The 21281-nt window shown below is 37.9% G+C and overlaps 2 protein-coding genes across 2 annotated transcripts in view; both read left to right on the top strand.

The window, feature by feature from the left end:
- The window catches only part of LOC138330356 (tumor protein p53-inducible protein 11-like), a 166480-nt gene that overhangs the window by 37049 nt on the left and 108150 nt on the right, over positions 1-21281 (top strand). The gene's annotated exons all lie outside the window — the stretch shown is intronic.
- On the top strand, positions 9834-12398 carry LOC138328851 (tigger transposable element-derived protein 1-like). Its single transcript, XM_069275573.1, has one exon. The coding sequence runs from the start codon at positions 9834-9836 to the stop codon at positions 11892-11894; it is 2061 nt and encodes a 686-aa protein (XP_069131674.1). The 3' UTR covers positions 11895-12398.

Genomic DNA, 21281 nt, shown 5'->3' with positions numbered 1-21281 from the left:
ATCATTTTTTATCGAAACTTAATTGATACCATGGGAAGCATCGGACGACCTCTATAATATTAGCCTCGTCAATTTAGGCTTGTCTTGTCCCTAATGTGTCATAAAATGACACGAAGACTGATGTTGAACATGAGCCTAAAATCCATCAAGTGATAGCATAATTAAGAAATGAACAAATCATCGTCTGTTTACGTAATTTGAGATGATTTTCTGTTAGAGTTGTCTCCCCTTGACACCAGGAATAGTGTACTTCCATGTTTAGTAGTGAAGGATCGCCAGCTGTCAATCAAATTAGCACATGACATTTGTATTTGTGTGTGTGCTACAATGTTTGCTCCGACATTAAATAGAAACACATGCATTTGTGAGCATGAGGTGTGGCTTATATTACACCTGACGATTGGTGCAATTAGTCCCTGGAAAACTGGAACAATTCCAAACACCTCTTTGTTTATATAGTTAACAAATTTGATTAATCGATACGAACAGATAATTACATAATTTTTATTTTATTTATTTATTTATATATATTTATTAATAATTCAACATGTTTTATAACACAGTGAACAATATGTATTGTACATGAACTGGTATTGGTAAAATATATTTTATTCTATTTCTTTTTATGAACATAATAAATGCAATTCAAAACCTTTACTTTTAACATTTTGGACCTAAGTATAGTTAGGACATTCTTTTTTTTCAACAAAATTTCTAGCTGAAAAACTGAATGATGTCTTTTTAGGTCTTTTGCAGAAATTTACTAATTTTCATTTTAAAAATATCGATGAAGTGAATGTTTTTAGTTAGGCCTAGATGATATTATCTGATGGCAATGCTGTGGAAAGATCTACCAAGCTTGTTCATTTAAATGACCTTGACCTTCATTCAATTGATCAAATAGGCTAATTTTTTTTAAACGACTTTTTTAAGAAACTTAATTGAAGGCCCATGGGTTACTGAATATTGGGCCTGTGAAATATATGGATGAAGGGCTACCAAGTTTGTTCAATAATCTTTGTAATGACCTGTCAATTTCATTCAAGGTCACGGGGTCAAATTTGGCTAAAATACTTTATAAACCGATCTTTTTCTAGCAAAACCATGAAGGTTCATCGTCTGTTTTGAATTTAGATGATTTGGGATGAAGGGCTACCAAGTTTGTTCAAAATAACATGACCTTGACAACAAAATTTCTAGCTGAAAAACTGAATGATGTCTTTTTAGCTATTTCATATATTGTGACAAGACTTCTCAAATTTAACTTTAAAGCATGTTATGAAACACATCCTGAAAATGTTCATCTGAAACGAAGGCACAATCTGCAGATAAATATGAGGGGGAAAAATGAAAGATTAAAGTGTTAACATGAATGGATTGATTTGTGATATTTTTCGAATTAAAGGAGCAGAAATTCTCGATGATTTGTTTCATTTCACACCTGATATGAATAAAATCAAAACTGACATCTGATTTATTTATTACAACTAATTTCACAATTATTTTCATGAAAAAGGGCAACAACTCATGGAAAAAAAGGGGAAAAAAATGTCTTTCAGATTTTGATTACCCTGTCTCATATAATATTACAAATCACACAGCTCGTTGATGTTGTGATAATTTCACTATAAATTAATTAATTCCCGAGGGATTTGTAGTTCCAAACTGCCAGAAAAACAACCAATATAAAATGTGAACAAAATCTCCAGATAATATTTATATATTTGCTCCAATCTGAGATTGTTCCAAATACAACGTGTGAGCTAGGATATTGTTCGCCGGGAGAATATGCCTATTACGAATATGGAATATATGGATGAGAACAAGTATGCACCGTCCGCTGACCTATATCAGAGGGCGCTAACGACCTCTCTACTTTGTTATCATCAAGATACTTTGTAACCATGAGTGATTTTTAGCAATCTGTATGATTTGTTCAAAAATGCTTTTGAGTGATATTTCCGACATGAAGAGAGCGGGTTGTTCGGAGTAATTAATAACAGGAATAGCTTGTATCATTTCGTCAATTCTAAGGCTCGACCATCCAGCAAATTTTCAGCGCCGCAAGATCAATACTTATGCAAAGAGGACAAACGATGATGTTCTGTTTGAAAAAAAATTGTAAAAATAGAACAAAATCAAAACTGTAACTTCATTGTGGAAAGAAGTACATGCAGAGACTATTTATAGATTCTTTACGTGTTACTAATAGTCGTCCACCTCTGGGCCATGAATTTTATAGACATATATAACGGTAGGTTGGTGGTTTTTCTCAGGGAACTTAATTTCCTCCACCTCCGAAATTTGACATGTTGATCCAAAATTCACTCTAACTGTTATTAAAACAATAAAATCTTAAAAATTAAACCCAAACCCAAATACCTAAAAACAATATGGACCAACCGAATGAGAGCTTTTCTGAGAGACTACAGAATATTTATGACCTGAATTTGTGTACTATAATTCAAAAGTAAGCATACATGAAAATTGCAAGCTTTCAAAATGGTAAAAATTAAGGTCCCAAAGAATTTTCAATCCTGTAAAGTTTATTATCGCTGCAAAAATTTTAATTGTCAGAAGTTACAGGAACTCTAAAACTTTCATAATTGTTATCCTGACGTAAAATGTCAACATGCACGCAAAGCTCATAATGATAATCTGTCAGAAGCAATTAGCAGGAGAAAGTGATTAATAACTCTAGCTGGTGTTGTTTAGGATGCTCAATAGCTGCCATGAATTTATAGTTGTCTATTTTCATTACAGAATAATTTGATGGTGCTAATACAACAGGAAATTAACAAGCATTAGTTTTCCCAAAATCCCTTTCCCTGCAATAATATATTGGCAATTGCATCCTTAGGGGAGGTGTATAGAGATTTTGTGCTTATCTCTGCTTAAATTAGCACAGAGGATTTGATGTCAAAATTCTGCTGTTTCAAATTTAACAATGGTAAATGTTTAACGTAAGCCTGGTAATGATTGAATACTAGTCACAATATTTTTCTCGTCTGTAGAGTACGTCTCTTTAGCTCGATCTGTTGAGCCTGAGACTAGTAAGCCAAAGGTCCTGAGTTCGATTCCTGGTGAAGGCAGTGACATTTTGATCTATGAGAGTTACTTCCCTTGGTTTCACAAAGGGAAGTAACTCTGATAGGTCAGCATGATGCATTGCATGATTATGTGTATATTATCCCTGCACTTCATGTTGCATTTTTAGGTCATCTGACCGAAGGTCAGGATGACCTATTGTCATCGTGTTTCGTCCGTCGTCGTGCGCCGTGCGCCGTGCGCCGTCCGCCGTCCGCCGTCCGCCGTCCGCCGTCCGCCGTCCGTCCGCCGTGCGCCGTGCGTCGTGCGTAAGACTATTTATACAAAAGCCTACTCCTCCTTCATCCTTGGATGGATTTCATCCATATTTGGTTTGAAGCATCATTAGGGAAGGACAATCATATTTTATATAAATGAGCCTGGTCCGACCCCTAGGGGCTGAGGGGTGGGGCACCAAAAGGGCAAATTTTCTTATTTTAAGCTTTAAAATCCTACTCCTCCTTCATCCTTGGATGGATTTCATCCATATTTGGTGTGAAACTTCATTGGGGAGGACAATCATATTTTATATAAATTGAGCTTGGTCCGACCCCTAGGGTCAGAGGGGCATAGCCTCAAAAGGGCAAATTTTCTTAATTTTAGCTTTAAAATCCTACTCCTCCTTCATCCTTGGATGGATTTCATCCATATTTGGTGTGAAACTTCATTAGGGAAGGACAATCATATTTTATATCAATGAGCCTGGTCCGACCCCTAGGGTCAGAGGGGCGGGGCCACAAAAGGGCAAATTTTCTTAATTTTAGCTTTAAAATCCTACTCCTCCTTCATCCTTGGATGGATTTCATCCATATTTGGTTTGAAACATCATTGGGGAAGGACAATCATATTTTATATAAATGAGCCTGGTCCGACCCCTAGGGTCAGAGGGGTGGGGCCCCAAAAGGGCGAATTTTCTTATTTTAGCTTTAAAATCCTACTCCTCCTTTATCCTTGGATGGATTTCATCCATATTTGGTGTGAAACATTATTGATGAAGGACAATCATATTTTATATAAATGAGCTTGGTCCGACCCCTAGGGGCTGAATGGTGGGGCCCCAAAAGGGCAAATTTTCTTAATTTTAGCTTTAAAAACCTACTCCTCCTTCATCCTTGGATGGATTTCATCCATATTTGGTGTGAAACATCATTTGGGATGGACAATCATATTTTATATAAATGAGCGTGGTCCAACCCCTAGGGGCTGAGGGGTGGGGCCCCCAAAGGGCAAATTTTCTTAATTTTAGCTTTAAAATCCTACTCCTCCTCCATCCTTGGATGAATTTTATCCATATTTGGTGTGAAGCATCATTGGGGAAACACAATTATATTTTATATAAATGAGTCTGGTCTGAACCCTAGGAACTGAGGGGTGGGGCCACAAAAGGGCAAATTTTCTTAATTTTAGCTGGCTCACTTCCTGTTTTAAGGTTTCAGTCTCCGATCTCAATGAAAATTGGTCTATATAGGGGTTTTAATTGATGCCGAACAACATGCAAACATTTTCGTAAAGATTTTGGTATTCCAAGATGGCCGCTGGCCCACTTCCTGTTTTAAGGTTTCAGTCTCCGATCTCAATGAAAATTGGTCTATAGGGGTTTTAATTGATGCCGAACAACATGCAAACATTTTCGTAAAGATTTTGGTATTCCAAGATAGTCGCTGTCCCACTTCCTGTTTTAAGGTTTCAGTCTCCGATCTCAATGAAAACTGGTCTATAGGGGTTTTAATTGATGCCGAACAACATGCAAACATTTTCGTAAAGATTTTGGTATTCCAAGATGGCCGCTGGCCCACTTCCTGTTTTAAGGTTTCAGTCTCCGATCTCAATGAAAAATTGGTCTATAGGGGTTTTAATTGATGCCGAACAACATGCAAAAAATTTCTTAAAGATTTTGGTATTCCAAGATGGCCGCTGGCCCACTTCCTGTTTTAAGGTTTCAGTCTCCGATCTTAATGAAAATTGGTCTATAGTGGTTTTAATTGATTCAGAAGGGGGAACTTTAGGTAAGGACAATCATATTTTATAAAGGACCGAGGTAAGACCCATGGGGATAGTATGACCGAGGTCCAAAATGGGAGCTTTGCTGAAATTTGGCTTTAAAATCTGACTCCTCCTTATATTAATCCTTGAATGGGTTTCGACCATATTTGGATGAAGGGCTACCAAGTTTGTTCAACAAATGACATTTACCTTTTTCAGAAACTTACATATTCAACTAAGGAGTTCCTTGTATTGTTTATATTAATCGTTAACCAATACTTTATACTGTGACTTTGTTGTTTTGTGCCATGAGTCAGATGACCGTTAAGGCCCATGGGCCTCTTGTATATTAACAAAATTTTGGTCTTTATTTCAAAGACAGCTAGTATTACACATGAAATATTACACATCATTAAAAGTTTGTGGTTTAAGTTTCTTTAATCATTTGAAGCTGGGTTTTTTTGCTGGTAGAAGTATTTGCAGAACTATTCATAGTCTTTTGAACAATTAGTAGATGCAATAATATGATTAAACAAATTTCCTTTTTTTTATATTTGTGATTGAATTGCAGCCTAGCTGAACCACGAAAACAACGAAAGTTTCTTTATATCAGAAAAATAAATTACTTTGTACCCAAAACTCTATCTTGATTTTGTGATCCAACAAAACTTGACCCTCATATATCACATTGGTCAAGCTATATACCGTTTGTGTTCAGCAGACAAGCCCAAATTACCCAGAAAGTACCATGCAGACAATTGTCTAGTCATGTGACAAATGCTGACAACATCGTCATAGTAACCGTTACACATAGTAACCAATCAAAATGAGAATTACATGATAACATACAAATTTGATTTCCTGTCCGATTGACCATTATTAATGACCGTCCTATCATCATTCATTTACATAGTAATGCTATGACCGTCTAAAATCACAGCTTCAATGCTAACAGATATTTTTTTTTTCTGATGGAAATATTGTTTTCTATGAACAAGATGTATCAGTTTGATGAGCCATTTCACGATAATGTAGCTGAAACTGCAATTTTAGCCCTGCGAACGAAGCACGAAGAGTGAACAGACAAAGCATGGAATATCACTCACCTCATACGGACCCAGAGGCAAGGGCAAGCACGGAAGACAGTCGTAAAAGTTAAAAACTTTAGGGAGACAGACCCCAAGGCTCATAAGGAAGCCCCCTTCGCTCCTAAACACAAGAGTCTAGGTTCAACCGAGGCTGGCGCAGGAGATTGAATACTGAGTGGAAGAACCAGAGGAACATCCACCAGAAACACAATAGCTCCGGAAACCAGGTTGTCGCGGCCACAGGGGCGCTATCAGAAGGAGGGAGCAATGATGCGTCCGAAACTTCTGTAGAACCCTGTTTATTTGATCGTCCGAAAAGTCTATATGAGGCCCGGCCCATTGAACAGTTCAAGAACTCCTTTCCGCCAGAACATTAGCCTGGAAGAGCTCAAAATATCTTGCCTGAAATTTGCACTATAGAGTGCCGTACCACACAACCAACTGGTTTTTAATTTTCTCGGATTAGTTTAATGTCATGGACCGCGTCTTATTAACAGAACCCCCTGTAGAACAGGGTCATGTAGAGAGGAAAGCCAAGCCTCCCATTCCCTGGACCCATGCCAGGTTTAAGTTGTTGGAGGAAAGCTGGGGAAACGGATTCACAGAGAAAAAACGGTTTTCCCACCAACCAGCGGACGCAGTCAGTACCTGGCAACTTCGAGAAACACACATGCAGCAGCTTGGTGATCTGTCGTGAGCCCGAAAGGCATCCCGAACTGAAAAAACCTTCCCGTTGCAAGTGACCGGCCGACTTCTTGATGGGACTTGAAGTAGGCTCCTTCATCTTAGAGGTGGCTCCGTGAGGGCTTGTCGGGGACGCCAAGCTAATAGGCACCTCCTCGACCGGCCCTTTAAAAGCATGTGGCAAGATCCCCCGGACTTGATGCCAAGGGCGGATCTTAACGACTGTGTCCTCTGTGAATTTCCTTCCACTCTGATCGGCAATCAGAAACCCTCCCAGGCGGGATAATCGAACCCGAAACTGAATCCTGCGGAGAAGTGACCGGAATATAAAACTGGAGAGCGGCGGTCCCTCCAGAACAGACTCCATCGTCTGGAATGGCCAAGGAGGGGAAAAAGAGTCAGGAACCGTCTTCTTACCCCCAGGAGGGTTCTTTATTTTTTTTTTTTTTTTTCTTTGTTTTTTTTTTTGTTTTTTTTTTTTTTTATTTTTTATGTGCACCCTTCCCCTTGTTGCCCTTGAAGTAAGCTTCGACTTCGGCTGTGCAGTAGACCTGAGGAGCTGAAGTTCTAGCCTTCTTCTTGGGAGGCACGGACCCCTGCGAGTACGGCCTTCCCGTCGCAAACTCCTTCAAAAGAAGGGCAGAAGCGACCGATTCCTCCTTCAAATCCTTCTGATCCCCTCCAAAGAGTGGACCCCGAGAAGGGAGCATCAACATTCGGGACCGTAAGGTTCTTCGACCGGCGTTGTTTCAACACAGAAAAAACGCCTAGCCAACAAGACATTGGCGAGCAATGACACTGTAAAGACGCCCAAGGCCTCTCAATGCCCTGGTTTCAGGGCAGAGGTAACTCTGTCCTTGAATGTCGGCCTGCTCTGTCTCAGATATCCGACTCAGGCCACATCGAACCCTATATAGACCTACCGTCAGAAAGTCTATATCAGACAGAATTGAATGGAAAGGCGCCGCAGCCTCTCCATCTTGTGGTGCTCCTTGGAGCCGAACACCACCTGGTCCACTGACTTCCCTGGGCCAAGCGCCAAGTCTCTAGACTCCAGCTTAATCTGGCTGAAGGACAGCAGTTGATCATAATCGGCAATCACAACCCAGAGGAGGAGAGCTAGTGGTAGAATGTCAGACACCTTAACCACTCCGGGCCACTGAGATCCAGAGGTGAAGGGCTAGTGGTAGAATGTCAGACGCCTTAACCACTTAGCCACTGTGACCAAGAGATGGAAGACAAGTGATAGAATGTCAGACACCTAAACCACTCAGTCACCACAACCCAGAGGAGGAGAGCTAGTGATAGAATGTCAGACACGTTAACCACTCAGCCACTATGAACCTGAAGTGGAGGGCTAGTGGTTATGTTAGGACATCTTAACCATTCAGTCACCATTTGCAATGCTTGCAATTAATCAAACAAAAATTACACAATGAACAAATAAATTTGAATACTCAAATATTTACTATTTACTGCAATTTCTGATGGAAATTAAATATTTTGTATAATTAGTGTTAAATGTCATTGTTACACAAGCATCCTTGACAACTGTATTTGTATGTCAATAAAACGCCTACGACAAAGGAGATGTAATTACATTCTGCTTGTTTTAGAGATAATTAACGAATCAATTAAAAATAGCTATTAATCTTTGATGGCAAAAATGTTCAAATAATTGTTCTCAAGTTCACAAACCTTGTTTGTAGTGACAAATATGATACTCTAATTTGCATATCGTATTCGCTGTAATTAGTGCCCAGAGCACTTAAAAAATTGCAACAAAGGGGGGCCAAATTTACTTGACTATCATGCTATTGGGGCTTATTAAGGACCATCGCTCTTAATTATCTTTTCTATCCTTCTTAACGGACTTTCTACTTATTAACGCCTTTTTGACACCACCTCACTTTTAGCTTTTAATTGAGCTTTCTTCCCTGTGAGGAAGGTTTTGGGTTCTGTCCCCAGGCCAAGACACGCCAAAGTCTATAAAAGTGGTAGTTTCTGCTCCTGCTTTAGTGCTAAGCATTAAGGAAGTGGGACGACTGGTTTTTTGCTTGTCAGTATAATATGACTGAATGGGGTGAATGCTGTCTGGTGTCTTTAGTGGTATGCTTCAGTGAGATAGCACTATAAAATGGAAATTAGAGTTCCACTATTAGGGTAAAGGCCGGTAATTCCGGACGGTCGCTAATTCCGGACACTTTGTAGATAAATGTTATTATTGGAAATAAAGCTTTTCTCAGCAAAAAGAGCGTTGTTTTGTTTGTTCCCCACAAAGATTCCGATCATTTTGATTATTTACTTCCGGTAGTAAGGAGGTTGTAAAATAAAAAACAAAGCCGGGTTTTCCGGAAATTTCCACTTCCTCTCCAGAAAGTTTGTTCCCGGGAAAGTTTGACCTCTACAATCCGACAGAATATATTTGTGAAAATGTAAGTATATTAATCTTAGGAATTTCTACGCACGATTTAATGTTTTTTCTTGTGCACTTAAATGGTACTTTTTAGATTAAATTTAGACATTTATCAAAGATTTGTTTTAAAAAAATAGCAAACTCCTGGTGTCCGGATTTACCGGCCCACTTTTTTTGAAGGGATCGTAATTCCGGACAGCGAATTTTAATGCTAAAAATACAGTGAAAACTACATCTTTTTAAAAATTTAATGTAATGATTGCTTCAAATATCATAAAACAGTTAACACTACATGTATACTTTCAATGATTTGGTTACGTTTAAAAAGATATAAGATAGAATAATAAAGTAATATAAACATTTCTTGTTCTTTGAATATATGTAGCTATACATAGACGTTAACAAATAAAAACAAACTTATAATTCGTTGTGAATGTATTTTTATTAAAAAATGTTACATACTTACTTGTTTTCTTGTAAGCTCCATACATGTAAATATTTAATATTTGTCATATTTTGTCTGTAGATAAAGTTTTATATGTCTATTAAATATTATATACATACTTATTTGCAGAATGTCTTCAAAACAGAGAACGAATACTAAAAAACGTCAGGTCCACTCTGAAGAAAATTTGGCACTTGCCGTTAATGCTGTGAGGGAAGGGCTTTCAGTCCGCAAAGCTGCAATGAAATATGGAATTGCCAAGTCTACCTTAAGCGACAAGGTAACAAATAAATCAGAAATAGGTGCAAAGATAGGGAGAAAACCTGCCCTTCCAGAGGATGTTGAAAAGAAGATCGTTTCAAACATAAAGAAAAGTGCCGACCGGGGTTTTGGGGTGTCGCGACAACAACTTTTAACCAGGACCGGAATCTTGTGCCGGAGAATGAACGCCTCCGTTTTCAAGAATGGGGCTCCAACAAAACACTGGTGGAATGGATTGAAAGCACGCCACCCAGACCTGACACTACGCAAGCCAGAACCGTTAGGAACGGTTAGAGCACGGATGCTCAACAGTTCTGTCGTAGATAATTATTTCCATACTTTATCTGAAGTTGTCGCAAAGTTAAACCTCCAGAATGCACCCGAACGCATCTGGAATGCTGATGAAACGGGTAAGCAACTTACACATACGCCCGTGCGTGTAATTGCCGCGAAAGGATCAAAAAGTGTTGTCGGCAGAACTGCAAATGATAGAACTAATATTACAATAATGGCAACAGTGAACGCAAAGGGAGATGCCATGCCTCCTATGATCATCGTGAAAGGCAAGACAAAGAAAAGTCTGTACGGATATAATACCGCGGCTGCCCCTCCCAAGTCCGTGTGGACCTTCAATGACAAGGCTTGGATGAATGAGGAACTTGGGGAGGAATGGTTCCGGGGGGTGTTCTTGCCTAACTGCGGGCCTGAAAGGCCACAGCTTTTAATCCTTGATGGGCATGGGTCTCATGAAACTCTTGGGTTGTTGGAACTAGCAGAATCGGAAAATATTCATATATTAGCTCTACCGCCGCACACAACACACTTTTTACAGCCTCTCGATAGGTCTGTATTTGGCCCATTTAATAAGGCGTACAACCGAGCCTGCTCCGATTTCCTGAGTGCCTCCGCTTGTAATGTCATCAACAAGTGGACTTTTCCATCTTTGTTATGTCAGGCTTGGGAGGCAGGTATTACTACTACCAATATCGTAAGTGGATTTAGAGGGTGTGGCATCTTCCCCGTAAACAAAGACGCGATACCCAGAAGTGCTTACGCGCCAAGCCATCTTTTCGATAAGCCTTCGCCTCCAACTGCCAGCGTATCTCTGCCGACTACTAACACCTCTCGATCCCCTGCCTCTGCCAGCGTATCTCTGCCAACTACTGACACCTCTCGATCCCCTGCCTCTGCCAGCGTATCTCTGCCGACTACTGACACCTCTCGATCCCCTGCCTCTGCCAGCGTATCTCTGCCGATTACTGACACCTCTCGATCCCCTGCCTCTGCCAGCGTATCTCTGCCGACTACTGACACCTCTCGATCCCCTGCCTCTGCCAGCGTATCTCTGCCGCCTAATGACATCTCTCGATCCCATGATGTGCCATCTATTTCCTCTGGCATATTTCAACCTGTCACTACCTTATTGTCACCAAGCCTAAGCTCGGCAAGTGTTTCTGTCGCCGACGAAAATCTTCTCGCTACAGACATGTTCACAGAAAATTCATCCACCACTGTTTCTCCCACGGAGATTTCGCTCGACACTATTAACTCAATTTCTTCAGAACTTCCCTCAACGGACTTATCTACTTCTGTATGTCCTCCTGTCGATGACCCTCAGCAATTATTAGAATTAATAAAATCAGGAGAAATTGAAATTATTGCAACAGCCGATGACAACGGCGTTGCTCTTATCGCTGATTCTACATTATGGAACTCTAACGTTGAGGAGATCTTCACACCTGAAAAGAGCAAGGGTAAAACTGAAAATCTTCAAAGCAAGCGTGGTCGCGCGTCAATAAAATCGCACAGATTGCTTACAAGCGATTCAATCATCAAAGAGAAACGCGAGGCTTTTGAAAAGAAACAAAAACTAGAATTAGCAAAACTGGAAAGAAAGGCAAAACGCGAAGAAAAGAAACAGAAAAAATGAAAAGAAAAAAAATCATTCCATTGACATATATTGTATTTTAAGTGTTTTTGTTTTAATAATAATAATGATAATACTTTATTTATTGAGGATGGCATATTTAGCATGGAGCTAATCACACAAACAAATTGACATAAATCATCAAAAAAACATCACGTGCATATGATAACAATTTTGAAAGAGCAAAATTGAATTAAAAATGATGTGCATTAAATACCTTAAAAAGTGTTGAAGAATTGATTTGACAAGCGTTGTTGTTCACTACGACTACTGCACGTATATGTTCAAGTTGGTTAACACCGCGAAATTAAAATTTACTTCAAGTTATATTGCCTTTTGATTTCTCTGTAACGATATGTCACTTAAACATTTAATATGATCTAGCTCCCCAAAAGCACATGTCGGCCTATAAGAGAGCAGAAATCTAGGGATCATATATTCTCGGTTTTGAATAATTCTTCCAGTGCTACAACTTTATAAAAAGTGGTAAAATCAGAATGTTTAAAACTCGGACAGACGGAGAAAAATATGGTTTTCATTATGACAAAAAGAGCGAAAGTTAAGACCATACAACTTTAATATCATGTTATCATAATGAGTTACACGTAGTTACATTGGTTTTAGCACCAACACACATTGCATAAGAAAAACATAATTTTGCATTTCAAATGTCCATACGAACACACTTACGTGGTCATGTTCATTTGGCCACGTGGTCCCGGCAATAGCGGCAATATATTATGCTTCCTAATCATCAATTCAAAGTACATGTGATATATAAACACAAACATAACTATATATATACTATTTTGATTCCTGTGTAATACCACAATCTTAAGATATTGTTGTTAGAATATTGTAATCCACCTGTCCGGAATTGCCGACCGGCTGTCCGGAATTGGCGGTCATACATGCAACGTTGTTTTTTTACTAGAATACGTATGTCACTTCCTGTCATTCGAGTCATCTCTGCGTTTTCCTTTAGCAAAGCTTGTGTCTTTATACAATTCATTCGTTGTAACTCCGAATCGGGTTTGTATGTCAGAACAATACTGGCCTATTTGTTGTGTTGCTCCAAAGCGTCCGGAATTACCGGCCTTTACCCTACAAGAAGACACGGTAAGAATATACCGCAGCTTCCCAAAACATACAGACATTCATACACACAGTAAACATATTACTAACAGGGGAGGCCACCCTTGAATGACCCTATCTGTTGACAGGACATCTATAAGCCTATAATGTGAACTAACCAACCAGCGATATTTATGATTCGGAAAGAGGCTGCTTTGATAAAGAACCCAAGATTTATTCTTTAGAATAAAAAAACATTATCACAAGAAAACAAGTTGGCATAGATGAATGTGTTAGCTGTTGTCTGGACCAGGGGGATTTTCACGGAGAAAATTACTTTGGCATATAAATTCATTTCTTGGCCTAATAAATTCCTACTGATACAGATAATGAAATAATGAATGGGCTGTACGATGTTAAAAGGCCGTGCGGCATCGACGAGAAATTTGTCTTATCCGTTTCCTTTCTCACAAAGGGATTTCAGCCATCAAAGGGTGATTTGCACTTTTTCTCCGCCACGTTGACGATGTTCATTGGTATTATCGTAATCAAAATCAATATTCGTCTGATGGTGTTCTTCTCAAGGCTAAAATAAGGTGAATATCGTGATGACACATTTAACTTTGATAACGACCACATTTTAGCATGTACAACTGAAATTAATCCAGCACTGTGTGGTGATGAATTGAAACATATTCTGAAATCTATGAAAGGTATCATAATGCGAAATTGAACAGCAATTGAATTGCCTTTCCTGAAATAAGTTGGATCAGAAATGTATGAAGCTTACTGCATGTATATAAAGTTTCATGCAAGCTAGCATCAAAATTATATATAGCCGTTGGAAACATACAAGATTGAATTTATTTCCATTTTACAGACTCTTATCCTGTGAAGTGAACCAAGGTTTTTCCTGAAGCTATAGGGCAATATGATACACGTATTATAGAACATACAAATCGAATTTGCTAAATTACAAAAAGCTGAACGTGTTTTTACTGCTGGAAGTACTTTTTTCTAAGCTACAAAACATCCTTTGTGTTACTCTAATCATTTCTTAGCCTGCTGTTGGGAAATTGTCAACTGAACAAATTCAAAATCTTATCAAATTACAGGAAAATTGTCTTCATTGGCTCTTATTGTAAGGTTTTGTCTTGCTTGAAGCAGCATTATATATAACAGTGTTCTGTACATCTGCATCCAATGTTTTGTATCAATTGAGATCTATTAAAGGTTTGGATGGATACAGTATTCAACCCAATAAGTACCCTATCCCTAAAAGTACCTCTCAAATTAAATGCAGAATTTATCAAAACTGTAGGTTTCTTAATTTTTTCAAATTGATTCATGGCTTATATGTTATGCATTAATTTTATGAAAGCCTTTAAGTCAAAATTTGGCTCAATTAAGCTTCGCATTATTTGTTTCATTTTTAAGCGTTCTGGGGACTTATTATCGGGTTAAATACATTATCATTTGTATCTTTATAAACATTAACCAGAGTAGACATAAGAATTTATTAACCTGTTATCATTTTGTCAACCAACTCTGAGGATTTTAATAGTGACATCCACATGGAGCAACTGTTGCTACAATGTAGGTACTAAATGCAGTTTGGTGGCTGTTCTCTGGGTACTTCGACTTTCTTTCACTGTCTAATTTATAACAACTAAAATCCATGGTGGTTGTATTGCTATAAGAACCTAAGAAAAAAGCGCAGGGTCACCTGAGTCGGCTGACATTTGTGTCCTTTATCTGAAAGCTATTTTAGGAAGTCTCAGTGATTTTCTCTTTAATGTAATGTATGTTATTTCTATCAACTAATTTACTTACTCTATCTGAGCAGATGTGTCCCTATAATGACGTTTAGCCAAATGTGACATAAATAGATGATCCACATTCATCATTGTACTTATAAACTTCAGTCCAACCTGCCTTAGCGACCACCTCTGTATAAAGACCACCTGCTTTATAAGACCACTTTCTCAGGATCACAAATGGTCAATTTCAACACAAGTTGACCTGTGTATAATGACCAACTGGATATATTGACAATTTTTCTCTCTCCTTTAGGTGTCTTTATAGACAGATTTGAGTGTAGTGTGATATTAATTAATTTGCCATGTTGAATTTCTTTTTGTATAGCAGTTGAACTTAACGTAATGTCAAACATGTTTTTTTTAACTAGAATTTCCCTCTTATTTCAATTTTAAAAATTTTTGCTGGTAAAAGCATTATAAGCTGGAACTAAAACTTCGGACCTCAGTCAACTGGATGCAAAGGAATTGGAAATGGCACATCCAGCTGATTTTATGATAAAAAAATATCCAATTAAATATTTATTTTTCCATAAAAATGTATGAATGATATTTTTTGTGCAGTGAGATTTTTCAACAAATCCTGTGTAAATGTTAAATTTAAATAAGTACAACAATGAAAAAATATAAAATGAAATCAACTTCTGACCATGAAATTATGTTTGTATAGTATATGTTCCAATATTTGATTGACAATTTACATCGAGTGCCACAGCGGTGTCCAAATTTGATTGACAAGCTTGCAAACTATTCAGCAAAATATTTCATGTCCGTCATTATTGGGGTTGATATTTTCATTCATGATTTGTTTTTCTATGAAAACATTCACAAGGGACTGTATGTTATACGTGTTTATGTAAATATATACGAAAACAAATATTGGCTGTAGTGGTTCTACATCAGATATATTCTGACCTATTGATATATTTTTGACAGGCAGAATTGGACTTCTTGTCCAGTTGATCTGATATATAGACACAACTGCAAAAATCTCTGCAACGTTCTGACTCTGTATTGACCAATTGCCAGTCAGCATGTAGCCACACATCCTGCTCGCCAATGCATGTATACATACCTATTCAATGTACAATAAAAAATGCAAAGGAACGTTGGGTACCCGGATGTTAAATTGACAGCCGGTGATCCGTTCATTATGGAATGGTTGTCCTTTTCGACCTATAGATTTTCAGCTTGGAGGACAAAAAGCAAAAATAACAATAATTTTTTTTAGGATTTTCAGATTTATTCAGTCAGAAAATTGACATTGCCTTAAAAAAGTACAATATTGTCTTGAATATCTTCTTGCATTGGACAAATATATGTTTGTAAAGAATTGCATAAATTTTCTCTGAAGTCTCTATACCATGCAATTGGGAAGTCATCAAAATAAGATAAAATGAAATATATCACAAATTGCTTTTGGTTCTAATGGTACAATTTTCAAGATAGATACATAAGAGAATTACAAGACAAAAAAAAATTAAAGAAAATTTTCCGCCAGAATGACAAACGTATATATTTCTGTTATGTAATATTGAACATGTCTAAGTATATTCCTCATGGAATACAGTTGATTTATCGCCAAGTTCTTCCTGATCGCTAGCCGTTAGATTTATCCTAGTCGTTCTTTAGGCGGTATATCCGCGTATTTAGGTTTTTTATAATGATTGATGACCTTAGCCGTACGTCACATTGTCATTAATCACAAGGAAAAGTTTCTGTTTAATGTATAACAAAGAATTGATGGGCGCCGCGTCTTTGCATGCATGGTTGTCAACCTAAGTTCCTGCATTAGCTTACAAATGATGAATTATTGTAAGAAATACGTATAGATCTAACTTCAAAGGTACAAGTCAGAGTCGCAAGCACAATCCAACACAATTAACAGAGCCAACATTTCTGGAACCATTGTCAGCAATTAATTGCCAAAAATGAATGACCTTGACCTATATTGTAGGTCACACTGGGATCAAATATATGTTAATTAATACATTTAAACAACATCTCGTCAATACCCAATTGAGCACTAGGGAATTCATATTTGGTCTGTATCACAATATTGCTGGGATGGAAGGCTATAGCCAGGTTTGTTTTAATGAATGACCTTGACCTTCTGATAAGTTAATAACAGATGAAAAGTCTTTAAATAGGTTCTTCTCATTAAGCGAATATTTAACTTACCTTTTATTGGATCTGTAGTTCAATATTGCTGGGATCAAAGGCTAAGCCAGGCTTATTTAAATAAATGACCCTTGACCTTCTGTCATGTTAGTTCAAAAGAATCAAAAAGTCCTTAATTATGTTTTTCGCATTAAGTGAACATTTAAGAGACTTGATATTGAACCTGTAGCATGCTGGAATACAGAGTTATCAAGATTGTTCAGATGAATTGCCTATTGACCTTCATTCAAGGTCAAATTTAAATGGTATGTTAAAGGCTAATAGGCTTTAAATGACTTCTTCTCATTAACTGAGAGGCCCTGCAAGGAGTTAATATTTGATTTTCATAAGGGTCATGGTTGGTATTTAGTGCTAGCAGTTTTATTTCAATGAATTACTTCAGTTTCTATTTAAAGTTCTAAGAAGTCATGCAAATGAAGCTAAAGCTCTTCTAATAACTCATTGTCAGTAGCATAAGGCAAGGTCGTTCATGTGGATGACCTTTAGCAACTTCCAAGGCCAGCATTAACAATTCCTCTAACTTCTTTACTAAAAACTGATCAGGACTCGTACCCATTTGTTATCTTGTTTTGTTCATTCAAAATAAAAGATTGCCATACATAGTCACCAGACAGTTTATACAATTTGCAGAAGAATTTTTATGTCCACTTTACCAACAATCTCTAAAAATACTGCTCAATCTTTATCAAATCTCCTTTAGCCACCAACAATTTGTGCTGGTGTCTAAAGTCATCAATTTGATCAGCTCCAAATTCCTGCCCTGGAGGTAGGACATGAGAATTGTACCTGTGGCCCCTATTGTATGATTGTAAAAGGCGACTAAATTTAGGAACTGATCTTTTCTTTCTTTCTAACTTATTATCTTCTTAACACCTCACGTTTGGCCATGTGTTGAGCCCTTGCCCCTGTGAGGAAGAAACACCTGGTTCGCCTGTTGTCAGTATAATGTGACCAGGTGAGGACGTTGCTTTGTGTCTTCTGTGGCATGCTTCAGTAATAGAGCACTATAAAAAGGGAAAAAGTTCCGCTATACTAGAAGACACAACATGAACATACCGCAGTCTCCCAAAATTACACCACAAAGCACTTCATACAAGCAACACGTACAACACATGCATGGGAGGCCGTCCTTACATGACCCTGGATGTTAATTCAATCAAATAAACAAAACAAAACTACAAATTAAATGTAGATATGTATGATATTTAGTTACCAGTAATCATTTATATTGTAAAGAACATTGAGCAAATTCGGATCTTAGTAATACCCTTCTCCCCAGAACATTATCCTTGCAGATTTTATAATCAAAATCCCTTCTTACTACAGAGATAGGCTGGGATGTTAGTAATTTGTGCCTAGTTTACCATTTGTATGAATGCTGTTTAGCTTTCACAATTGGTGTTTACCACATTATCGTATCAATAAACCACTTCTGATTATCTGCATAGATGTTAGAAAATTACACATCGCACAGCACCAATCAACTGGTTGCCAAGGTCCTATAGATGCAACTGAATGGTGAGAAAATCACAATGGCGGAATTTGTAGCTTTATCTGACTTCATTTGTGGAGATGTAATTGTCCATCTTCCTAAGAACATAGTTTTTCAGATAATCAGATACACTAACGATTTTGCATGATTCATTGAAACGGTGTTTTGGTAAGATGAACCCATGAGGTAATGGGCTGTAATGACATTTTCTAGAAACCTCCTGGGACCAGACTAAATCTATAAAACCTACTGTCAAAATTTGTTTTTCATTGGAGTTCATAGTATACATGCTGGATCTATCTTGATATTGGTGGTCAAGAAATCTCCCCATTATATCATGAAGAGCCTAAAACTACATGTTTTTATCAGTGAGAAAAATTATTTGCGTTTTGATTTAAAAATGATGAAATAAAATTTTAACAGTTTTGAAAATTTTTGATATTGCTTTAAGGGTATATATATATATATATGATTCATTCCGCGGATCAATTTGTGATCATAGCGATGTTCTGCGAATTGACGCGATCGTAACCATACATTAATACATCTTTTCAGAGGAAAAAAATAAATTAAAAATACTGCTGTATTCAACTGAATTCTTGTTATAGAATGTTTATAAAGGACTAGGTTTGTGCCATTTTTGGCCCCAAAATCTGACAGATTTACACTTTGCAGACCTTAAGTTCAGTTTTCAGTTCTTGTGTGGCCATTAAAGCCATTAGATGGCTTAATAGTTTGGTCTGGCATTTGATTATGAGAACAATTTTGAGGAATTTTTATTTTCAATAACCACTTTTAGAAAACAATTATCGAACTGTCTGACATTTTTATGTTTTATCGACAAGTTAACTAGGGTCGTTAAAGACAGCTTCGCTGGAGTAAGACCAATTAATGGTCAGATTTATTATTCTTTTTCAAACGTTTGGGCCATTTTATTGGTCCCTTTTTACAGAAATGTCTTGTCGCAGCCTCGTAAATTTGAAATGAAATGTAACATTGATGTTTCTTTCTGTCATCATGAAGACTTGGAATGGCTGGGTCATGTATTCCTGGGTGTCATTCACGGTATAACACATCCACTTTCATGATTAATGATTTGTTCACAGTGTCATACAACATGCGTGGGGGAAGAAAATCTATATCTATCTTGACACTTGCGAATATGACTCAACAGGCAGCGTGAACTTGGGTGGTAACATTATAGGATTGTTTTGTTTATTTGATCTCTTTAATTTGGTTTATTAGATTAATAACCCCTATCAACAGCCAGGGTCATTTAAGGATGGCCTTCTATGGGTGCAAAGTGCTGTGGTGTATGAATTTCTGTATGTTTGTGGAGGCTGTGGTATGTTAGTGTTGTGTCTCCTTGTGATAGTGTGTTTTGGGAGGCTGTGGTATGTTAGTGTTGTGTCTCCTTGTGATAGTGTGTTTTGGGAGGCTGTGGTATGTTAGTGTTGTGTCTCCTTGTGATAGTGTGTTTTGGGAGGCTGTGGTATGTTAGTGTTGTATCTCCTTGTGATAGTATGTTTTGGGAGGCTGCGGTATGTTAGTATTGTATCTCCTTGTGATAGTTTTTTTTGAGAGGCTATGGTATGTTAGTGTTGTATCTCCTTGTGATAGTGTGTTTTGGGAGGCTATGGTATGTTAGTATTGTGTCTCCTTGTGATAGTGTGTTTTGGGAGGCTGTGGTATGTAAGTGTTGTATCTCCTTGTGATAGTATGTTTTGGGAGGCTGCGGTATGTCAGTGTTGTATCTCCTTGTGATAGTGTGTTTTGGGAGGCTGTGGTATGTTAGTGTTGTATCTCCTTGTGATAGTATGTTTTGGGAGGCTGTGGTATGTTAGTGTTGTGTCTCCTTGTGATAGTGTGTTTTGGGAGGCTGTGGCATTTTATGCTGTGTCCTCTTGTGATATTGTGTTTTGGGAGGCTGTGGTATGTTAGTGTTGTATCTCCTTGTGATAGTGTGTTTTGGGAGGCTGTGGTATGTTAGTGTTGTGTGTCCTTGTGATAGTTTGTTTTGGGAGGCTGTGGTATGTTAGTGTTGTATCTCCTTGTGATAGTATGTTTTGGGAGGCTGCGGTATGTTAGTTTTGTATCTCCTTGTGATAGTTCTTTTTGAGAGGCTATGGTATGTTAGTGTTGTATCTCCTTGTGATAGTGTGTTTTGGGAGGCTGTGGTATGTTAGTATTGTGTCTCCTTGTGATAGTGTGTTTTGGGAGGCTGTGGTATGTTAGTGTTATGTGTCCTTGTGATAGTGTGTTTTGGGAGGCTGTGGTATGTTAGTGTTGTATCTCCTTGTTATAGTGTGTTTGGGGAGGTCGTGGTATGTTAGTGTTGTGTATCCTTGTTATAGTGTGTTTTGGGAGGCTGTGGTATGTTAGTGTTATGTGTCCTTGTGATAGTGTGTTTTGGGAGGCTGTGGTATGTTAGTGTTGTATCTCCTTGTTATAGTGTGTTTTGGGAGGTTGTTGTATGTTAGTGTTATGTGTCCTTGTGATAGTGTGTTTTGGGAGGCTGTGGTATGTTAGTGTTGTATCTCCTTGTTATAGTGTGTTTTGGGAGGCTGTGGTATGTTAGTGTTGTATCTCCTTGTGATAGTGTGTTTTGGGAGGCTGTGGTATGTTAGTGTTATGTGTCCTTGTGATAGTGTGTTTTGGGAGGCTGTGGTATGTTTGTGTTGTATCTCCTTGTTATAGTGTTTTGGGAGGCTGATGTATGTAAGTGTTGTGTCTCCTTGTTATAGTGAGTTTTGGGAGGCTGTGGCATTTTATGCTGTGTTCTCTTGTGATAGTGTGTTTTAGGAGGCTGTGGTATGTTAGTGTTGT

The sequence above is a fragment of the Argopecten irradians genome, chromosome 8 (assembly GCF_041381155.1).
Source record: "Argopecten irradians isolate NY chromosome 8, Ai_NY, whole genome shotgun sequence".
NCBI lineage: Eukaryota > Metazoa > Mollusca > Bivalvia > Pectinida > Pectinidae > Argopecten > Argopecten irradians.
Note: the sequence above shows the minus strand (reverse complement) of the source record. Positions and strands in the feature narration are given on the sequence as shown.